Source organism: Leptodactylus fuscus, chromosome 7 (assembly GCF_031893055.1).
Source record: "Leptodactylus fuscus isolate aLepFus1 chromosome 7, aLepFus1.hap2, whole genome shotgun sequence".
Classification (NCBI taxonomy): domain Eukaryota; kingdom Metazoa; phylum Chordata; class Amphibia; order Anura; family Leptodactylidae; genus Leptodactylus; species Leptodactylus fuscus.
This window is the reverse complement of record NC_134271.1, coordinates 137,306,373-137,327,501: the sequence shown is the minus strand read 5'-3', so window position 1 is coordinate 137,327,501 and position 21,129 is coordinate 137,306,373. Positions and strand designations below refer to the sequence as shown.

General features: G+C 44.0%; 1 protein-coding gene across 1 annotated transcript in view; it reads left to right on the top strand.

Annotated features, from left to right (window-relative positions):
- LOC142214567 (embryonic protein UVS.2-like) overlaps nt 1–15,444 on the top strand; it is a 37,333-nt gene extending 21,889 nt beyond the window's left edge. The window contains exons 8-14 of the mRNA XM_075283510.1: nt 1,401–1,482; nt 4,186–4,313; nt 6,627–6,742; nt 8,601–8,826; nt 10,219–10,337; nt 10,785–11,004; nt 15,308–15,444. Of these exons, the coding sequence (XP_075139611.1) occupies nt 1,401–1,482; nt 4,186–4,313; nt 6,627–6,742; nt 8,601–8,826; nt 10,219–10,337; nt 10,785–11,004; nt 15,308–15,444 (1,028 nt within the window). The remainder of the gene's footprint in view (nt 1–1,400; nt 1,483–4,185; nt 4,314–6,626; nt 6,743–8,600; nt 8,827–10,218; nt 10,338–10,784; nt 11,005–15,307) is intronic.
- Nucleotides 15,445–21,129: the final 5,685 nt, after the last annotated feature.

Sequence of the window (21,129 nt, the reverse complement as noted above, 5' to 3'; positions counted from 1 at the left end):
GGTTATCTGGGGCGTAACTACCGGGGTAGCAGTGGTTGCGGCTGACACAGGGCCTGGAATATTAGGGGGCCGGCCACAGCCGCTACCGCTGCCTTTTTTTTAATAGGCCGTTACCGGCTGGAGTAACTTCAGCCAGTAATGGGCCCTGCCAGGATTAGTAAGTGATGCCGCGGGCCCCACAAACAATATTATTATACTCGGGGGTCTGAAAACACCCCCAGGTATAATGATTGGAGGCCCAGGAGAAGTAACGGAACATTAAAAAACAGTGTTACTTACCTCTCAGGGCTCGAGACAGGCTTTGGGCCTAATTGTGTATTGTCCCTGATGTCACATGACCGGGACCTGCATCCTTATGTGTTGCGACACAGGCCCCCTGGGTCATGTGATGTCCCGGATGTCATTGAAGATGGCCGCCATCAGTGGGGAGTTCAGCGGAGCCAGAGAGAGATAAGTGACAGTGGTTTTTTTTAATGTTTGTCACCTCCCCTGGGCCTCCGATTATTAGACTCTGGGGTCTGATAAGACCCCAGAGTATAATAATTGTTCATGGGTGGTGTACAATGAGCATAATACTGTGTGCAAGGGCCACTATAGGACATAATACTGTGTGCAGGGGCCAGTATGGGGCATAATACTGTGTGTAGGGGTCACTATGCGGCATAAAAGTGCACGCAGGAATGCGGAGGGGGTTGGTCAGGGTCTTCGGTCGGAGGTGGAAGGGGCCATATCAAAAGTTCTCCACGGGGCCCCAACATTCCTAGTTACGCCACTGTCTGGGTACTAGTATTGTTGGCCCATCCTTGACCATCAATTTAAGATCTGAGGTGGTCCAACATCCAGGACCCCCACAGATCACCTGTATCGAGTCAGCGACGCAGATGTGAACATAGCCTTAACAAGTTACAGTAAGTTACTACAGTAAGTAATTTAGGGATACCTTAGCTTGGAAAGATCGGTTTATCCCGACAAACCCTCTCGTTGTGAAGCCCTATCACATTGTTAACTTGAGCTTCTTATGGCCGCATAACACATGGACGTGTATGGACACCTAAACTACTGTATTAATACCACAAGCGTTACCCTGTCCAGATTCATAGTAACGTAGTAGATAAGACTGGATAAAGTCCATCAAGTCAAACCTGTAAACCTATCAGATTGATCCAGAGGAAGGCAAAAAAAACCCCACGAGACTGACGTCAATTACCCCAAACATCGTAACCGCCCTCGTATAACATGTCTATATTCATAGTGGATAGAACGTGAGTAGAATGTTGCTTTATACACGAGTTAACATAAAGGATATTAGCTTTTTGTACCTATTACTGTTTCTTTGCTTGTCCTAGTTTTGTACTGCTTAGTATCCAGTATACATCACGCGATATTGTTTTCTTTTACAGAATATCAGATCAATTTCCAAAAATATAACACCAATAATCTGGGCCTGGAGTATGACCCTAGCTCCGTGATGCACTATCCCAGGTAAGTCTTTTGGATTATTGATGTTCCTCACATTTACATTTTCTGATGTACTTTTGTTACCCCACTTATTGTTATATTATGGCCATTGTGACTCCCTGGACACTAACCATGGGCAAACCTTGTAAGATTTGTTTTATGAATTTTTGCAAAGGTTCGAGATCCCCCCCCCAATTTTGTTTCAGACCAATCTTGTTTTCTTTGATTATACTCCGGGGTCTCTTCTGACCCCAGGGAATAATAAAGAGAGGTCCATAGAAGGTGCCCTTACAGTATTGTAAGCGGCCATTTTCTTGTGGCCGGCAGGCATGCACAGTCGGCTTTGCCCTAGGCCCGAGGCCTAGAAGTTTGAAGAAGACGCGAAGAAGACCCGTTCCTGAAGAAGATGGAGGGTTCTCTCACAGCATTGGGACGCCCCCAGTGCTGTTTGAGCGCTGGGGCTCGCCTCCAGTGCTGCGAGAGAGCTCATTTGCATACCGGCGAAAACTGGGATTTCTACGGAACGGTGGCGCGGAGAAGACAGGAGAAGACATCTAAAGGTAGGAGACGAATAGCCTTTCTTAAGGCTATTCCTACGTGTTAGGGACAAAAAATTTGATTCTAATGATAGGATCCCTTTAACAAAGATGACCGATCTGTACCAGTGTGAAGCCATCTTGTTTTCTGTTTGGACCTATTTATACCCATGAGGCAGTACAGCTTTTGCTCGAGTATCGTGACTTGTTCCAGTCTCCTGCTCCTTAGAACTGTCTTTCAGAACAGTTTCTACTCCATTGCTGTATTCCCCTTGCGCTCTACACTTCAAGCCGCACCCCGGACTACTACTCTTCAGTACCTATCTGCCCCTGGCTTATTCTATCTGGCCACCAGATTTCAGCCACGTATACCAATAACGTAACATCTGCTCAATCTGCTCCTGGCTTTGGATCAAAAAACTGCAGCAAAATCTGCAGCAAAAAAGCAGCTCTTCCTAGGGTCTTATCCTTCGGGATATTTGGATCCCAGTTCTTCTAATGGCTCGGGGATCTGGCAGTCGGGCGCTTATTCCCTATGCTATGGATGAGAGCTCACAAACACTGATGCCAATCATTGGACAGGAGGGATAATGTTTTGAGTATATTTTATGGCCACCTGGAGTGAGCTACACTGGAAATCTACTCTGGTGCCAACCTAATGGAAATTTCCATTGTGGTGCCAAGATGGCAGCCTCTTGTAACGGGACAATTATCCCTAGCGCTCTAGTAGATTGACAAGTGTCAATAAGTGAATGCTGGGGTTGGCGCTGGCTCAAGAATTTCAAGTGTATACCATCCAAATGGTTATAATAAATTTTTCCCAGCTTTATAAGTCCCATACCATTATGGAAAGTTTGGTTTCAAGTATCACTCAACCACGTGATCAGTTGAAGTCTGAAATTTGACAACGGACAATGACGGTGAATTGTGAACACTTGAGGCCCTGAGGGTGTAAAAAAGTCTTTGTAATGTAAATTGAAAATACAATAGGTAATTCCTTTCTTCGAGAGAGTTTTTAACCCCTTAGAAGGGCATTTCCATCTCCAGGATCATATGTTTTTTAATTTGTAGATTAATTCCTTAAAGGGATTCAATCATTAAAGGGATTCAATAATTATCACGTAGGAATAACCTTAAGAAAGGCTATTCTTCTCCTACCTTTAGACTTCTTCTCCGCGCTGCCGTTCCGTAGATATCCCAGTTTTCATCGGAATGCAAATGAGTTTTCGTGCAGCACTGGGGGCGTCTCCAGTGCTGCAAGAAAATTCTCCAGCGCCGGCCTCTTTTTCCTCTGCTAATGCTTCCTCTCCGCGACGTGTTCTTCGGATAGCTTCTTCTGGCTTTAAATGGGATGCACGCGCTGATGGCAGAGCATGCCTGAGGCCGTTTTCTTGTGGCCGCTTACATGAGCCTACTGTGTAAGCGTCCACAAGAAAATGTCCGCAGGCATGGCAGAGCCGACTGCGCATACGTTCTATTTATTTGGCTCCCTTGGACCATTTTTCCATCTACTATCCCATTAGAAGACACAAATTTACAGATCTAGAGTTACTTTGATTATAGAATTTTAGTCTCAGGCTCTAAGATGAAGAAAAACATTGTCGGCCTTAGGGCTTTGTTACACCCGCTTCCGTATTAGAAAACTTTTATGGCATATTCACCCGTTATATCTGTTGTCTAAAAAGTAGGGTTTCCTCCTAAAGAGAGAATGGGCATTCCCTGACATATGCTGGGAAATGGGCTTTGGCCATATACAGGCAGAGAAGGAGTGGACATTGCGACACAGCGAACGTCCATTGTCATGACAGGTGTAGCTGCTACCTATCCAATGGATGTGCCACAAATGGCCAAGATGAGGAAACCCTTTAAAGCTCGATTTACACCTGCCTTATAGTTTGTAGATTTGATTTTTTTAAAATTAAGTTCCTCGCCACATAGTTTTTTCCGTCAGGGCGACAGATACTTCATTGAAATCTGATGGATCCATCGTAAGTCAGCAGGGTCTTTCATGTGTTTCTAGTGCCCATGCAACAACCACAATGCTCATGTGAACAGGTCTAAATGACAATGATGTTAATATTTATGTAATTTTTTTAATTTTCATAATTATAAATACAATTTATATTATACACCAATAGGACATGACGGGACTTGATAATTTTTTGTAATTTCTATTTTTTTCTCCCCCTAGGGATGCATTTGCTATTTCTCCAGGACTAGATACCATCATTCCCAAACCTAACCCATACATCCCGATCGGACAAAGATATGGGCTAAGTGTCCTTGATGTGTCAAAAATTAACAAGCTGTATAATTGCAGTAAGTAATTAAGGATAATTATATAGAGATCTTTAGCACAGGTTCTCTATGAAACATGGAGGATTAAATCAGTTGCCTACTATAACGCTTTAAAGGACCCTAAATCCAAAAATGAAAGCTAAAATTACTGAAAAAATCTAAAATATATATCCTTGTACCGTGTTAGCCAGTGGATATGAAATGAAAGAAATTTTCTGAGAGAAGTCCTCAGTAGTTGATACCTTTTTTAATGGCTAACTCAAAAAGTTTTTTGATGACATATCGAGCTTTCGGGACTATAGAGGTCCCTTCATCAGGATGGTATAACACAATGTCTGAAGGTAGGCATATATATACAGAGAAATGGAGTGTTAGATGCAAAATAGATGGAAAACAGAACATAAACAGTTTTTAAAAAAACCACATATATATCAGTTCGCAGGAAAGTTCTCTGGGTTTATGGCTTCTTTGATCAGTGACGTGGTGTCTAGTGGTTATAAAAGGCCATAAAACCCTGGGCCCTGTTTAAACCTTGTTGGAGAGTGCGAAAGGTCTTCATAAGTTTAAATTCCCATATGCGGCGATCTTTTCTGTCTCTGAAATTCCCCCTTAGTACCAGGATCTTCATATCCTGGGTCATATTATGATTTTGATTACAGAAGTGTTCTGGCACCGGGAGGGTCCATTCTTTGCTCTCTAATCGTATGTCTGTGTGAGTTCATCCTCATCCTAAGAGACTGTCCTGTCTCACCTACATACAGGCGCTCAGGACACTTAGTACACAATCTCACATACACTACATTAGGTGTGCTTCAGGTGAAGTTACCTGGGATCTTGTAGTGTCAATCAGAGTTCGGGATCTTTATTTTGTCCATAGTCAGTATGTGCGGGCAGGTTTTGCACCTCTTCTGTCCACATGGAAATGTTCCTTTGTTAGTTGGAGGTGACAGTGAGCTGCTAATAATCCTATTCCTGAGGTTTGGTGGCTGTCTGAAAAAATCTAGAAATCCTTATTATTGACAATCTAAAAAAACTTCATGAAACTTACTTAAACAGACTTAGAGAAATCTTGCCGAGAAAAGTTATGCAAAGTTGTAAATCTACTGGACTGAATCATCTATAATAGAGATGAGCGAGTAGTACTTGATCGAGTAGGTTTTCGATCGAATACTACGGTATTCGAAATACTCATACTCGATTGAGTACCACTCGCTATTCGAATGTAAAAGTTCGATGCAGAACCAGCATTGATTGGCCGAATGCTATACAGTCAGCCAATCAACGCTGGTTCTTCTCCTACCTTTAGAAGTCTTCTCCGTGCAGCTTTCCCGCGGCGTCTTCCGGCTCTTCATTCACTCTGCCAGGCATCGGGCCTGGGCAGAGCCGACTGCGCATGTACACTTGTAGTGTGGGCATGCGCAGTCGGCTCTGCCCAGGCCCGATGCCTGGCAGAGTGAATAAAGAGCCGGAAGACGCCGCGGGGACGCTGCAAGGAGAAGACTTCTCGGAGGATCCAGCCCAACCCTCACTCGTGGACTTGGTAAGTATAATTTGATCAAATGTTGCCTACCCCTGAAACGAGCATTTTCCCCCCATAGACTATAATAGGGTTCGATATTCGATTCAAGTAGTCGAATATTGAGGGGCTACTCGAAATGAATATCGAACCTCGAACATTTTACTGTTCGCTCATCTCTAATCTATAACTAGAAAATTCCCGGGGATGATGGAGGAGGACATGGCGGAGCACCTAAGACCGATAGGGAAGGTTTTGGGAATTGTATTATTTTTCTGTGCATTTTTGGGATTTAGTGTTTTGGTTGTAGATGATTATCTCAAACTTTAAGTAAGATCTTAAAGGGGTTGCCCGGGATAATTTGATAATTATAAATTAAGCTAAACACCCCCTTCATTCTACCTTCTAAATATAATCCAAAAATCTATATTTACCTAGATCAATGTTTGATCCAACATGATCAATGATTTTTCCAGTGACATCCCGTTTCCAGAAGGGGGGCAAACAGAACGTCACCTATACTAACTCCCACCCCCACCCCATCATACTTACCTGTCTTCCGATCCAGACCTTCTGCGCTTGGGTCATCACTTCTTCTACGCATGCGCAGTAGCTGGCACTTGGGCTCTATTGCGCAGGCGTGGGTCAGTGGATAGGTCATCCGTATTCAACTTTGCTTGATCCAGGACAACCCCTTTAATAAGCTATTAATAGCATACAGACAACAGTGACAGGCTATTGAGCTTATTCTATTGGTATTATTATGGTTTAATAAAAGGTTCGCAAGTCTAAGAAATGTTTTCCTCTGTATTTTTCAGATCAATGTGCCAATTTGCTCAATGAAATGTCTGGGAGTTTCACTTCTGCCAACTATCCTTCAATATATCCTAATAAAGCCAATTGTGTCTGGCTGATCAGAACTCCAGGAGGACAGGTAAGTAATTATATGGTGCCCCCTATGGTGCTATATCTGTAACTGCAGATAACCATATGTTAGATGTCAGGAGAAAGAAGGATCGAGCTTGTTGAATTTGCAATGCTAACAGAAATGTCCAAAAGGAGTTTATTCCTCTTTCCGTACCAAGAGCTAGAGCTTTCTAAGGTGTATGGCCAGGTAAGGTGAAGGATTGTTTTTCATTTGGGTTTTTTAGATTAAATCTAGATTTTTTTTTATTGTGTTCTGGGATTTTGCAGATTTGCTATGAAATATTTGTACATTTGTGAGGCTTAAAGGTACTGTCCAGAACTTAGCACAGTTTATCTACAGGATAGGTCATCAGTATCAGATAGGTCAGATGCCGATAAGTCATTTCGACCACCAGAAGTGATATACCAGGTATATGGCTCGATGCCACCGCTACAATGTACGGTGCTCTGTACTCTGTATACAGCTGCCTATCCATTCACCTGAATCGAAACAGAGTTGATTCAAGCCGGAAGGAGAACAGAATACCTATACTAACTCCCATCCCCATCACACTTACCTGTCTTCCGCTCCATACCTTCTGGGCTCGGGACATCACATCAGCCATACCTGCAGTATATCTACTATACAACTTTCTGCCGGTGGTTCAGGTGTCAGACCCCAACCGATCCTGTGGATAGGCCATCAGTAGGGTCGAGCAATCGGGTTCGGAAAAGATTGGCAATCGAGTAAATTTTACGATCGCAATCGGAATTCCAATCCCGATCTTTTTAGGCGGGATCAAGGTCGGAGGTTATTTCTCACAATGCTTTGCTACTGGCCAAGCATTGTGGGAAAAGCTAACAATGTTAGCTAGGTCCCATAGGAATGAATGGATGCAGCCGGCACACAGCTTGTGCCGGCGTCCGACTACTTAACCCCCTGCGTGCCGGCTGCGTCCATTAATTCTAATGGGAGACTAGATAACATATCTAGTAGCTTACACTTACCTGCACAGAAGCGCGGCCGCTGGTCTGGTCCCCGCTGTTCTCGCTCCTCTTCTCGCCTCGCCGCTCCCGCCTCCCAGGTTAGTGTTTAGACCTAGGAAGAAGGCGGGGGTTGGGGCTTAGAGTGTGGGCAGGTACTGGGAGGGGAGCACTCACGTCTCCTTGCCCTGTACCCACCCACACTCTCCTAAGCCACAAGCTCCGCCTTCTTTCTAGGCCTGTAACACTAACCTGGGAGGTGGGGGCAGCGAGGCGAGAAGAGGAGCGAGAACAGTGGGGACTGAACCAGCGACAGCGCTTCTGTGCAGGTAAGTGGACACCAGAGGGGGACTAAGTAGCCAGAGGATTTTTTTAAATTACTACACAGCGTGGAGTCTAACAATTAAAGCGTTCAATTTTTAGACTCCATGCTGTGTAGTGAATAGGATAATTTTTAAAATCTGATCTTTGATTATTAAAAAAATCCCATTGACTTGCATTGGGATCGGGATCGGGTTTGAATAGAAAATGATCGGAAATCCGATTTTAAAAACGATCCTGAACTCAACCCTAGTCATCAGTATCCAATTTTACTAGCTCCTGGACAACCACTTTAGGCCAGGAACTTGCAACCACTGTCAGCCATTTTGGAACCTAAAGTGATTTGCTTTGGTTACCGGTTCACACGGCATGCATACAAGTATTCAGGACCTTTCCTGATTTCTTCTATACCCCTATTCCAAAACGAATACTGTGCAACTTTTCTGTGCACTTGTATTAGTATCCAATAAAAAGAATAACAACATACAGTATGTTAGTATTGTGATGCCCCAAAACCAGAGTTCAGGAGAAAGATGGTCGATGAATTTCAAAATGAATAATTCTAATATTTTCCCATTTAGGTGGCAATTCAGTTTGCAGCCTTTGACCTCCAATCTTCAAGTTCATGTGCTTATGACTACTTGAAAATTTATGATGGCCCCAGTAAATCCTCACCAGTCTTACTGGAAAAAACTTGTGGATCAAAACTGGTTCCTCTGTTGGTATCTTCAACCAATCAGATGCTGGTGGAGTTTGTCAGTGATGACTCTGTAGCCGGGACCGGATTTAAAGCCATGTACGCTGCTAGTAAGTCTCGTATTATTTACTTACGATTTATTCATGTGCACAATTTTTAGGCAGGCGTGGACAAATCCTGGAAAATAAGAATGCTTGAGAAAGTGTTAATAGTTAACTCAATTAACAAAATGAAGTGAATGAACAAATGATCAATCTAAATTCCATCAACGTTTGGTGTGACGTTTGGAGGAGGAGTCCTAGAAGTGATGATATGATGCCCACAGATATAGCCCTCATCTCTAGTGTTGAGTGGATAGTATTCGTCCAATACTTTGCTGGCATAGGAATGCGTGTAATTGGCTGAACGCCAAGGGGTTAAATGCTTCGAAGATTCGATGCGTTTAACCCTTTGGTGTTCGGCCGATTACACGCATTCCTATGCCGGCGAGGTATTCGACGAATGCTATTCGCTCAACACTACCGATCTCATCACCATCCATTCAGAAGGACTGGAGCAAGTCTACATCCATGAAAGACCTGTACTTAGTTCTCCAAGATGGCAGAAAAACCAGTTCCTTCAAAATTGTCTGCAAGTGTACCGACAAGAAAGGCTGGTCAAACTTGTTAAAGGGATCCGATCATTAAAATCACATTTTTTGTCCCTAACACATAGGAATAGCCTTAAGAAAGGCTATTCGTCTCCTACCTTTAGATGTCTTCCCCACGCCGCCGTTCAGTAGAAATCCCAGTTTTCGCTGGTATGCAAATGAGTTCTCTAGCAGCACTGGAGGCGGGCCCCAGTGCTCAAACAGCACTGGGGGCATCCCAATGCTGTGAGAGAACTCTCCCTCGCCGCCTCCATCTTCTTCAGGAATGGGTCTTCTTAAGAATGGCTATTCTTCTCATACCTTTAGGTGTCTTCTCCACGCCACCGTTCAGTAGAGATCTTGGTTTTCGTTGGTATGCAAATCAGTTCTCTCGCAGCACTGGGGGCGGTCCCCAGAGCTCAAACAGCATTTGCGGCTTTCCCAATGCTGCGAGAGAACTCGCCTCCATCTTCTTCAGGATCGGCCTCTTCATGTATCTTCTTCTGGCATGGGCAGTCAAACTTCTAGGCTTTGGGCCTAGGGCAGAGCCGGCTGTGCATGTGCACAGGTCACAAGAAAATGGCCGCTTACTTACTGTGTACCGAACGGCGGCGCGGAGAAGACATCTAAAGGTAGGCTATTCCTATGTGTCAACGAGAAAAAATTCTATTTTAATGGTAGAATCCTTTTAAAAACAATGACAAATGGATGACAAACATTAAAAGTGAACAGATAGATGGCGATTGAATGAAAAATATGTGACATATGGACTGAGAATGTATGGACTAGTCTATCCACTTTTAACATGCGTTTTTTACAATATTCATGTGCACGAGGCCTAAGACAGACCTTACTTTTATCATTTCTCTCTCAGTACAATGCGGTGGAGCTTATTATGAGACTTCCAAGACGTTCTCCTCTCCCGGATATCCTCTTAGCTATTACTCATATCTAGACTGTGGTTGGATAATCACAGCCCCGGCAGGACACAAGGTAAGAAGTAGAAGAAGACCCTGACTCATTCATAAAGGACTGACAGCTATGGTCAAATAAAAGCCGTAAAGATCCTCTAAGGCCCCATGTACATGACCAGGTGTATATCGATGTGGGGCCGAGTTTGCAGCGGAATGCACTTGAATGATTTTTTGGCATTTCTTTCCCATAAAAAATATATGTAGGAAAACATTTATATATGTCCACTTGAGAATGAGAATGATCATAATTAGAGATGACTGAGTAGTATTTGATCAAACGCCTCGCTCCCATAGGTATGCGTGTAAGCGGCCGAACACCAAGAGGTTAAGCGCATCGAATATTCACTGCGCATAACCCCTTGGTGTTCGGTCGCTTACACGCATTCCTATGGGAGCGAGGTATTCAATCGAATACTACTCGCTCATCTCTAATTTATAACCAATATGTCTATTCTGTCTCTTTCAGATTACTCTTACTGTAACAGACTTTGCTGTAGAAAGTGAAGCTACGTGTAGTTATGACTACCTGGCAGTTTTCGATGGACCCAATGTTTCCTCCCGGCTGATGGGAAAGTACTGTTCTGTTACCCCTCCTGTTCTGGTGTCCACTGGCAATGTCATGTTGATCAGATTCCATAGTGATGATTCTGTTCAACTGAGAGGTTTCCAGGCCACATATTATATCTGTAAGTATTAAGCACTTATCTGTGATCAATCAGAATTCCAGACAACGATACGGACAAATTACCCGGATTCCCATAAGTCCATTTGGTTTGTCAAATTGTTTTGCAAACCTGTGTGTATGTCAATGAGGCCAAGAATAGAGGACCTCTGAGCTTCTATTTGATATGAAGACCCTTGATGTGGAAGCCATTGGTGCTAAATTTGCTTTTGTGATATGGAAACCCAGTCTTAACTAAAAAAAAAAAAAAAAAAATTGGGGGTGTTAAGGAAAAATGTGTTTATGCCCATGTCCGGTGGATGTATAGTGGCCCATATTGCCACCACTTACAGTAAAGACTAATCACCCTGTTACAGAATAAGAGCAACTATATAAGACCTACAGTGTGTTACTACAATACAGCAACCATATAGCAGTAGTTACCAGTAGAGATGAGCGAACAGTGTTCCATCGAACACATGTTCGATCGGATATCAGGGTGTTCGCCATGTTCGAATCGAATCGAACACCGCGTGGTAAAGTGCGCCAAAATTCGATTCCCCTCCCACCTTCCCTGGCGCCTTTTTTGCACCAATAACAGCGCAGGGGAGGTGGGACAGGAACTACGACACCGGGGGCATTGAAAAAAATTGGAAAAAGTCATTGGCTGCCGAAATCAGGTGACCTCCATTTTAGACGAATAGTGGATTTCAAATCCGGGTCATATGAGAATGTGAACTTTGTGACTAAGAGACAGGGATAGCTGTACAGGCAGGGATAGCTAGGGATAACCTTTATTTAGGGGGGAATGTTATTAAAAATAACTTTTTGGGGCTCTATCGGGTGTGTAATTGTGATTTTTGTGAGATAAACTTTTTCCCATAGGGATGCATTGGCCAGCGCTGATTGGCCGAATTCCGTACTCTGGCCAATCAGCGCTGGCCAATGCATTCTATTAGCTTGATGAAGCAGAGTGTGCACAAGGGTTCAAGCGCACCCTCGGCTCTGATGTAGCAGAGCCGAGGCTGCACAAGGGTTCAAGCGCACCCTCGGCTCTGATGTAGGAGAGCCGAGGGTGCACTTGAACCCTTGTGCACCCTCGGCTCTGCTACATCAGAGCCGAGGGTGCGCTTGAACCCTTGTGCACACTCTGCTTCATCAAGCTAATAGAATGCATTGGCCAGCGCTGATTGGCCAATGTATTCTATTAGCCTGATGAAGTAGAGCTGAATGTGTGTGCTAAGCACACACATTCAACACTGCTTCATCACGCCAATACAATGCATTAGCCAGTGCTGATTGGCCAGAGTACGGAACTCGACCAATCAGCGCTGGCTCTGCTGGAGGAGGCGGAGTCTAAGATCGCTCCACACCAGTCTCCATTCAGGTCCGACCTTAGACTCCGCCTCCTCCGGCAGAGCCAGCGCTGATTGGCCGAAGGCTGGCCAATGCATTCCTATGCGAATGCAGAGACTTAGCAGTGCTGAGTCAGTTTTGCTCAACTACACATCTGATGCACACTCGGCACTGCTACATCAGATGTAGCAATCTGATGTAGCAGAGCCGAGGGTGCACTAGAACCCCTGTGCAATCTCAGTTCACGCTAATAGAATGCATTAGCCAGTGCTGATTGGCCAGAGTACGGAATTCGGCCAATCAGCGCTGGCTCTGCTGGAGGAGGCGGAGTCTAAGATCGCTCCACACCAGTCTCCATTCAGGTCCGACCTTAGACTCCGCCTCCTCCAGCAGAGCCAGCGCTGATTGGCCGAATTCCGTACTCTGGCCAATCAGCACTGGCTAATGCATTGTATTGGCGTGATGAAGCAGTGCTGAATGTGTGTGCTTAGCACACACATTCAGCTCTACTTCATCGGGCTAATAGAATGCATTGGCCAGCGCTGATTGGCCGAATTCCGTACTCTGGCCAATCAGCACTGGCTAATGCATTGTATTGGCGTGATGAAGCAGTGCTGAATGTGTGTGCTTAGCACACACATTCAGCTCTACTTCATCGGGCTAATAGAATGCATTGGCCAATCAGCGCTGGCCAATGCATTCTATTAGCGTGAACTGAGTTTGCACAGGGGTTCTAGTGCACCCTCGGCTCTGCTACATCAGATTGCTACATCTGATGTAGCAGTGCCGAGTGTGCATCAGATGTGTAGTTGAGCAAAACTGACTCAGCACTTCTAAGTCTCTGCATTCGCATAGGAATGCATTGGCCAGCCTTCGGCCAATCAGCGCTGGCTCTGCCGGAGGAGGCGGAGTCTAAGGTCGGACCTGAATGGAGACTGGTGTGGAGCGATCTTAGACTCCGCCTCCTCCAGCAGAGCCAGCGCTGATTGGCCGAATTCCGTACTCTGGCCAATCAGCACTGGCCAATGCATTTCTATGGGGAAAAGTTAGCTTGCGAAAATCGCAAACTGACAGGGATTTCCATGAAATAAAGTGACTTTTATGCCCCCAGACATGCTTCCCCTGCTGTCCCAGTGTCATTCCAGGGTGTTGGTATCATTTCCTGGGGTGTTATAGTGGACTTGGTGACCCTCCAGACACGGATTTGGGTTTCCCCCTTAACGAGTTTATGTTCCCCATAGACTATAATGGGGTTTGAAACCCATTCGAACACTCGAACAGTGAGCGGCTGTTCGAATCGAATTTCGAACCTCGAACATTTTAGTGTTCGCTCATCTCTAGTTACCAGTCCTACCAAGGTGCTCTGTGACTCATAGATGACATTTTCCCTGGCTGGAGTCAATCACTTTCCCTGGGGTTCTTGTTGTTCTAGTCATAGACCATCCACAATAGCTATATTACTATGACAGGCTAGGTTAGGTTACGCGATCTTGCCACGTGGGAGCCATCCTGCAACGTTAAAGGTTTGGGGAACTTTGATTGTGGGCATTAGCTCTGGATCTCCTATGTACAATACAATAGAGACCTGGTAGCTATGATGGTCACTCTGCAGCAGAGCTGCCACCATCTTTAAAGACCTGACGTCTGCCGTAGTGGTATGGTTGATGTTGGTAAGGTGTAGAATGGTCTTTTAATGCAACATAGGCAGTATCAATGCAGATAATGCCACAGATTATAATAATGCCCCTTTCTGTAATACACAGAAATATCACTCCCCCTCCCCCATCCCAATGCCTTACACTAATAATAACGGACCTGCTTTAATCAGTAAGGGCACATTCATGCTTGGGAAAATGAAGAGGAATTTGAGGTGGACAATCGCCTCAGACCCCTTTTCATTTTGTGCCTCCATCTCCCTATGGAGAATTTACAGCAAGTTCAAGCAAGATACTTCATTTTTCAGCATCCTGCTCCGATCTCAACTAAAGTGCCACCTTCCAGTCCCCACACAGTAAAAGATAGATATTTATGGCATACCATACCGTGCAAATATTCCTTTAAACACAAGAGGAAAATGCCTATTGTCAGCCCCATTTGGAAGAAACCCTATAGTAAATTATGGGTGATCCAGATAGAGTTGAACCAGTAGTCTTTATGGGCAGTCATTATATAGCTACATATATCTTACTCAGAATTTACATTTAAGTTTACATTGGACAAAAAGCTGTGTCCAGCACCTGGAACTAGACCTGGCTCCAGCACCTGCAACTAGACCTGGCTCCAGCACCTGGAACTAGAACTGGATCCAACACCTGGAACTAGACCTGGGTCCAGCACCTGGAACTAGATCTGGGTCCCGCACTTGGAACTAGAACTGGATCCAACACCTGGAACTAGACCTCGGTCCAGCACCTGGAACTAGAACTGGGTCTAGCACCTGGAACTAGAACTGGGTCCAGCACCTGGAACTAGACCTGGGTACAGCACCTGGAACTAGACCTGGGTCCATCACCTGGAACTAGACCTGGGTCCAGCACATGGAACTAGACCTGAGTCCAGCACCTGGAACTAGAACTGGATCCAGCACCTGGAACTAGAACTGGGTCCAGCACCTGGAACTAGACCTGGGTCCCGCATTTGGAACTAGACCTGGGTCCAGCACCTGGAACTAGACCTGGGTCCAGCACATGGAACAAGACCTGGGTCCAGCACCTGGAACTAGAACTGGGTCCAGCACCTGGAACTAGACCTGGGTCCCGCATTTGGAACTAGACCTGGGTCCAGCACCTGGAGCTAGACCTGGGTCCAGCACCTGGAACTAGACCTGGGTCCAGCACATGGAACAAGACCTGGGTCCAGCACCTGGAACTAGAACTGGGTCCAGCACCTGGAACTAGACCTGAGTCCAGCACCTGGAACTAGAACTGGGTCCAGCACCTGGAACTAGACCTGGGTCCCGCATTTGGAACTAGACCTGGGTCCAGCACATGGAACTAGACCTGAGTCTCAGCACTTGGAACTAGACCTGAGTCCAGCACCTGAAACTAGACCTGGGTCCAGCACCTGGAACTACAGTAGACCTGAGTCCAGCATCTGTTTTACTTACTAATTTTTTCTAGTTTATATTCAGTAGTTAAAATCTGGTTTATTACAGTAATTTCTATCTATTTTTGCTTTTTAGCATAAGAGCCACCACAAACACCATCATTGGAGACAATAATCTCATCGAAAGAATATACAGTCATCCTGTTTCTGTGGATACATGACAGCTATATAATACTGGGGCCAAATCTATGATGTTCACTATAGTACATAATTCCACTGGTGGATAAATCTCTAATGTTTGGTGGTTCTCTAGTAGGGTTGAATGATAATCCACTTATATTTAGTAAAGTCCTTCTAACATTTCAATGTGTTGTTGTTTTTTTCCCAATATCATTTTGATATGTAATTGTACAGAGGCAGCAAAGATTCACTTTACAGGTAACAAGTCCAATAAACATCATGACCATTGTCAGATGCTATAATATACTAACAGCAAAGTTGCCCCTCCACACAATATAATGTCCCAGAGTGGCTCCTGCACACAGTGTAACATCCCTTAGGGCCCTTCCACAAAGTATAATGCCCCATAGTGGCCCCTTTACAAGGTATAGTGGCCTCTCCATAGAGTAAAATGTCCCAGTGACCTCCACACAGTTTAATGTCCCATAGTCTTTTTAGACCCCAAGGTGTAATAACCTTAGCCCCAGGGGAAATAATCAAACATAAAAATCAATGTTACTCACCTCTCCTGGGCTCCAGCATGGGTCTTCAGGCCTTTCCAATGACATTACTTGGTGCCAAAGCCCAGGAGAGGTGAGTAATACTGTTGTTTATGTTGAATCACCTTCCCTGGGCCTTTGCATTACTATACTCTAGGGCAGACCTGGGCAATGTCCGGCCCGCGGGCCACATCCAGCCCTCTGACTGCTTCTATCCAGCCCGCATAGCTAGTAGAAGTTTTTTCAAGCCCCCTAGACTGTATCTGGTATAATCCCAACATCATTGCAAACAAAGGCCTCTGAGAAGATCGGCATGATTTTAAAGGGAGCACCCTCTATTGGATGTCTTGACTGAGATTCTGTCTTCCTAATTACATCATGGAAGATAGACTTGCACATTCTCAGTCAGCGCCCTCTAGTGGTGTGCATACTTGAGGCACTGGCATCCTAATTATATCATAGAAGTCAGATTTGCATATTCTTCCCATGTTCCTTTGCACAGTGGAGCGCTCATGGCTTAATAAGACTCCACACACCTAAATGGTGGTCTCTCCCTATGGAGAGAAAAAATGCTGGCATGGTCTATATACTATATGTATGGAGGATAAATGCTGAGACTATAGCTCAGTGCTGCTCTAGGCCACCTCTGTGGAGTTCCGCGCATGAGACTAGAGATGGTTGAACCTCATGGGATTCATTTTCATGTATATTCATAAGGTTTGGTGTTTCAGTCCGTTGCAGACCAAACTTGATCAGACGAACTGGAAGTGGTATTAATACACTCAGGGGTCTCTTCAGTGATAAGTGAAGATGTGGAAAGATAAGCAGAACCTCTCTTGGTCTTCCTTGTGGCAAATGGTGATCCCCTGGTGTCATCTTTCGATCTCTATTAGTATGCCACATGTGACTGCTAAAGCCCAATCTAAGACTTCAACAGTGACCCCAGGGTATATGACATCAGCCATAGATTAAAGATCCCATTTAATCTAAATCAGTTTGCTCATCCCTATATGAGAGCTAAAACTCAAAAAGATAAAACTAAAGTTAAAATAGTGATAGAAACTAAAATCCTACAAATATTATAAAAAGTTTGTGTGTTTGTTCCTCAATCATGCAAAAATGGCTGAACGGATTTGAATGAAATTTGGCACTTAGATAGTTTGTAACCTCGATTAAAACATAGGCTACTTTTTATCCTGGTAAATGACATGGTTTCATGACTGTTATGAATTTATGTTCACATACTATATTACACTGCTCTTGCAGCAGCTTATCTCAGGGTCTGATAAAGCCAGGTCTGGTATCTCTCTGTAAACACTCAGCTAACCCTAAGTCCATTCTGTACATGCATTTGCATATTCCCTGATCTACTCCAGGCACTGCTGACACACTGGAAAACACCTTTAATCCAAATTGGCAGTTTGCTACTTTTAAACATGCCAGGAAAAAGAAAATCTAATTTGTTGCAAACAACGACAGTTATGAAGAAAGCCAGAAGTCAACAGAGTTCTCCTCAAGTGGAGCTGACGGGGATCATCGGCGCCAACAACACGCTCATTATATGGTGTCTCAGCGAGCTGCTGAGATGTCGGAACAATAATGGGCACAGCACAAGGAATGAGTTCAGCGCCAGGCCAGCTGCCGAAATGCCGGAGCGTGAGGATCATCAATGCCAACAACACGCTCATTATATGGCGTCCCAGCGAGCTGCTGAGATGCCAGAACAATCACGGTCACATCGCGAGGAACAAGTTTAGCAGCAGGTAAGCTTGACAGCTGCCGATCTGTAGGGGTCCTGGTCATGGAATTGGTCATCGGTATTAGAAAGTGGATAACCCCTTTAAGCCCCATCACTGATCCATCTATTGCTACATTACCGGTTCTTACCACTAAAGCGGGAACATTGGTTCAGTATCTCTCTCAGCGTCTTATCCAGTTTTTTGGTCCCTTTAATTAAAAAATAGGAGCTGACTATATGACATAAAGAAATGAGAATACCAAATGGATAAAGCAGCAGGTATCTGAAAAAGTGTTATGAACACAGAAATAAATATAAGAATATTTGCAGTTAATAAAGAGGAGACCGTTTTAATTGCCCGGATATGGGCGTCCATGTTGGGAGATCCGGATCCCTCCATATTCTCTCGGATTCTGTTTATGTGTTTGTACAGAGAGATGAGGATGGTCAATGCCGAGACCGAGCAGAGGAAAACGTACAAGATACACATTGCTACAAAGACCAATAACGACCAGGAACATCTTGGAGACATCTTTATGGAGACAACAATGGAAGTTGTATTTCGTAGACACTCCTGGTTTGATTCCAGAGCAGAACAAAGACATATAAAGAAGTGTCCTAGGACAAAAGTAAGAGCAACCCAAGGAAACAACTCGGGTATTCTTCTCTGAAGACAAATGTAGAACCTTAGGTTAATATTGACAATCTTCAGACAGAAGTGTATACTGAGGAGGGCAGAGAACCCAATGGTGCCCATGTTAAAGAACATAAATAAATATGGAGCCTTGTTATCATACTCATGAATGGGAAGTTGAAGCAGCTCTTTACTCAGTATATACCCTTTCTGAAGTCCGTGTAATAGGGTGAAGATACTGAAGCCAACTATGAGCCGATCACTTAGGAGAAGGCTCCTGTTCTTAAGGAAATCGAGAATAATCACAACAACGATGAAGATGTTTCCTGGGAATGAGATGATCAAAGTTACAAGATTAACGGATATTAAGATGTTCTTCTCGGGATCCATCTTTCTCCTTCTGCGCCTAAGCAGTGCGCCTCGCGTACGGTTTTCCTTCTATTTACACAATTTTGTAAATGAGACGGGACACATTTGTTTTTTTTCATGTCTTGCAAATATAGATTTATCAAGCGATGACAGTGAATTGATATGTTTTGCATGGTACAAAGAAAAATGGAAATTTCCAGATACAAAAAGGTCAAACGTTACGAGTTGGAAAAACTATACATGTGATTCTTAGATTTATATTTTACTAGCAGGAGGACCCGGTTTTGCACGGGTATATTTCATTTTTTGTTTGTGTGGTTTTGCACTTGTGTATTTTGTATGTCATTTGTGTGTGTCCATAAGCGTCATGTGATCATGTGTATCTCAGTTTGGATATCAGTGAAAAACCTGCGATCGGTTGTTGTGGATACCTGGAGTAAAGCTGTGTGAATGTGACCTTGTGTAACAGTGTCATCCACAGTGCCATGCCGCTTTAAAGTTGACATACAGCAGTGAAGAATAATGGCTGGGTTGTTCAGGAAATCTGGAGTAAAGCTCTGATGTGTGGTACTGTGTGGTGTGGAGTGTAGCACACCATGAAAAGCAAGTGAACCCCTAAACCCTATATATTTTTGAAAGTAGACAACCTGACACATCCACATCCACCTTCATGCAACTTTGTGACAAACACAAACCATTTTTTGAAAAATGCACTAAAACACATATTTGCACCTAAAACTCATGTTCAATCTCACATTCATATACAAAATACATTTAAAATAATAGCTTAAAGGTGTATTCCCACGTCGCATACTCACCAGTCTTCACTGCTGTAAAATCTTCTTTCTTCCTGGTTTCTTGCTTCATTTGGTGGGCGAGGTTTCACATGCAACCTGCCGTTTAGCTCCACCCCCAAATTACCATGTAGCCCCTCCCACTGCATAGCGTGATCCTATGGGGTGGCTCAAGGGCCTGTGATTTCATCAAAGGTCCTTAAACACTATATGCACAATATTGGACTATGAAGTACAGGCAGGAGCAACTCCATTCTGTGTTACATACAGAGACTGCCTGTCCCTGCCATAATGAACACAATTGTATTAGCTAGCCTGATAACTGGGAGAACAGAAGATGAGTTCAGAAATTAAAGCAGCTCCTCTCCCCTATCTGAGAGCAGGAAGCTAGGTCATGTGGTGCAGACCCACGAATAGCTAGAAACACAGGCTGGCTCCCGTGCACTTAGCCCCTCCTCCCTCCCCCTGAGAGCAGGCAGTTACATCACTTGACTTTTGAGCAGATAAGTCAAGGGCTGTGTCAACAATGAAGTGAATAAAGTAAGATAGTGGACAAACAAAGCAGTTTTGCTGAAGCAGTGTATTTAGGAAAAGTCTTACATCCACATTAACAAGCAGTATAGGTAGGATCCTTGTGATGGGACAACCCCTTTAAGGTGTAGACAATGTGTATATATACTATATGTACCGCAAACATCATTTACAACAAGAGCTCAGACTCCCAAAAACACTAATACATAAGGCAAGCAGGATTTTGTTGTTATTCACTAATATGTTAAAAATCTATACTGCACCTACCAAACTGTGACTGTGATACCAAAATCTAACTTTTTTGAGATTGCACAACATACCGTATATAAAAACACAACTTACTGTTTCATATATACTACCACCTTCATGCAACTTTGCGGCAAACAGAGATTGCTAGCAAAAACTGCAAATAAATTCAAATTTGCCACTAAAGTGCGGCTCAAGCAATCCCTTTCTGCAAACAAAATGTACTTTCTAAAAAACTGCAATATGTGAGGAGTTCATACATACCACACTTGTATATATACACCCCACACTATATATATACAGTACACACCACACATGTATATATTTACAGGGGCGGGTGTTAAAGAAAAGCTAAAATTGCAGAAATGCACCAACCCATTTTGTGCATGCAAATTAAATAGGACGTTAAATAAAAATATTATTTTCCATCCCCCTATAAATATTTTAGCAACCTATACATTCATCTCTAGTGATAATAGTCATTACTATTATTTTAGCATCCGAGGTTCGATATTCGTTTCGAGTAGCCCCTCAATATTCGACTACTCAAATCGAATATCGAACCCTATTATAGTCTATGGGGGAAAATACTCGTTTCAGGGGTAGGCAACGTTCGATCAAATTATACTTACCAAGTCCATTAGTGAGTGTCGGGCTGGATCCTCCGAGAAGTCTTCTCCGTGCAGCGTCCTGGGCAGAGCCGACTGCGCATGCCCGC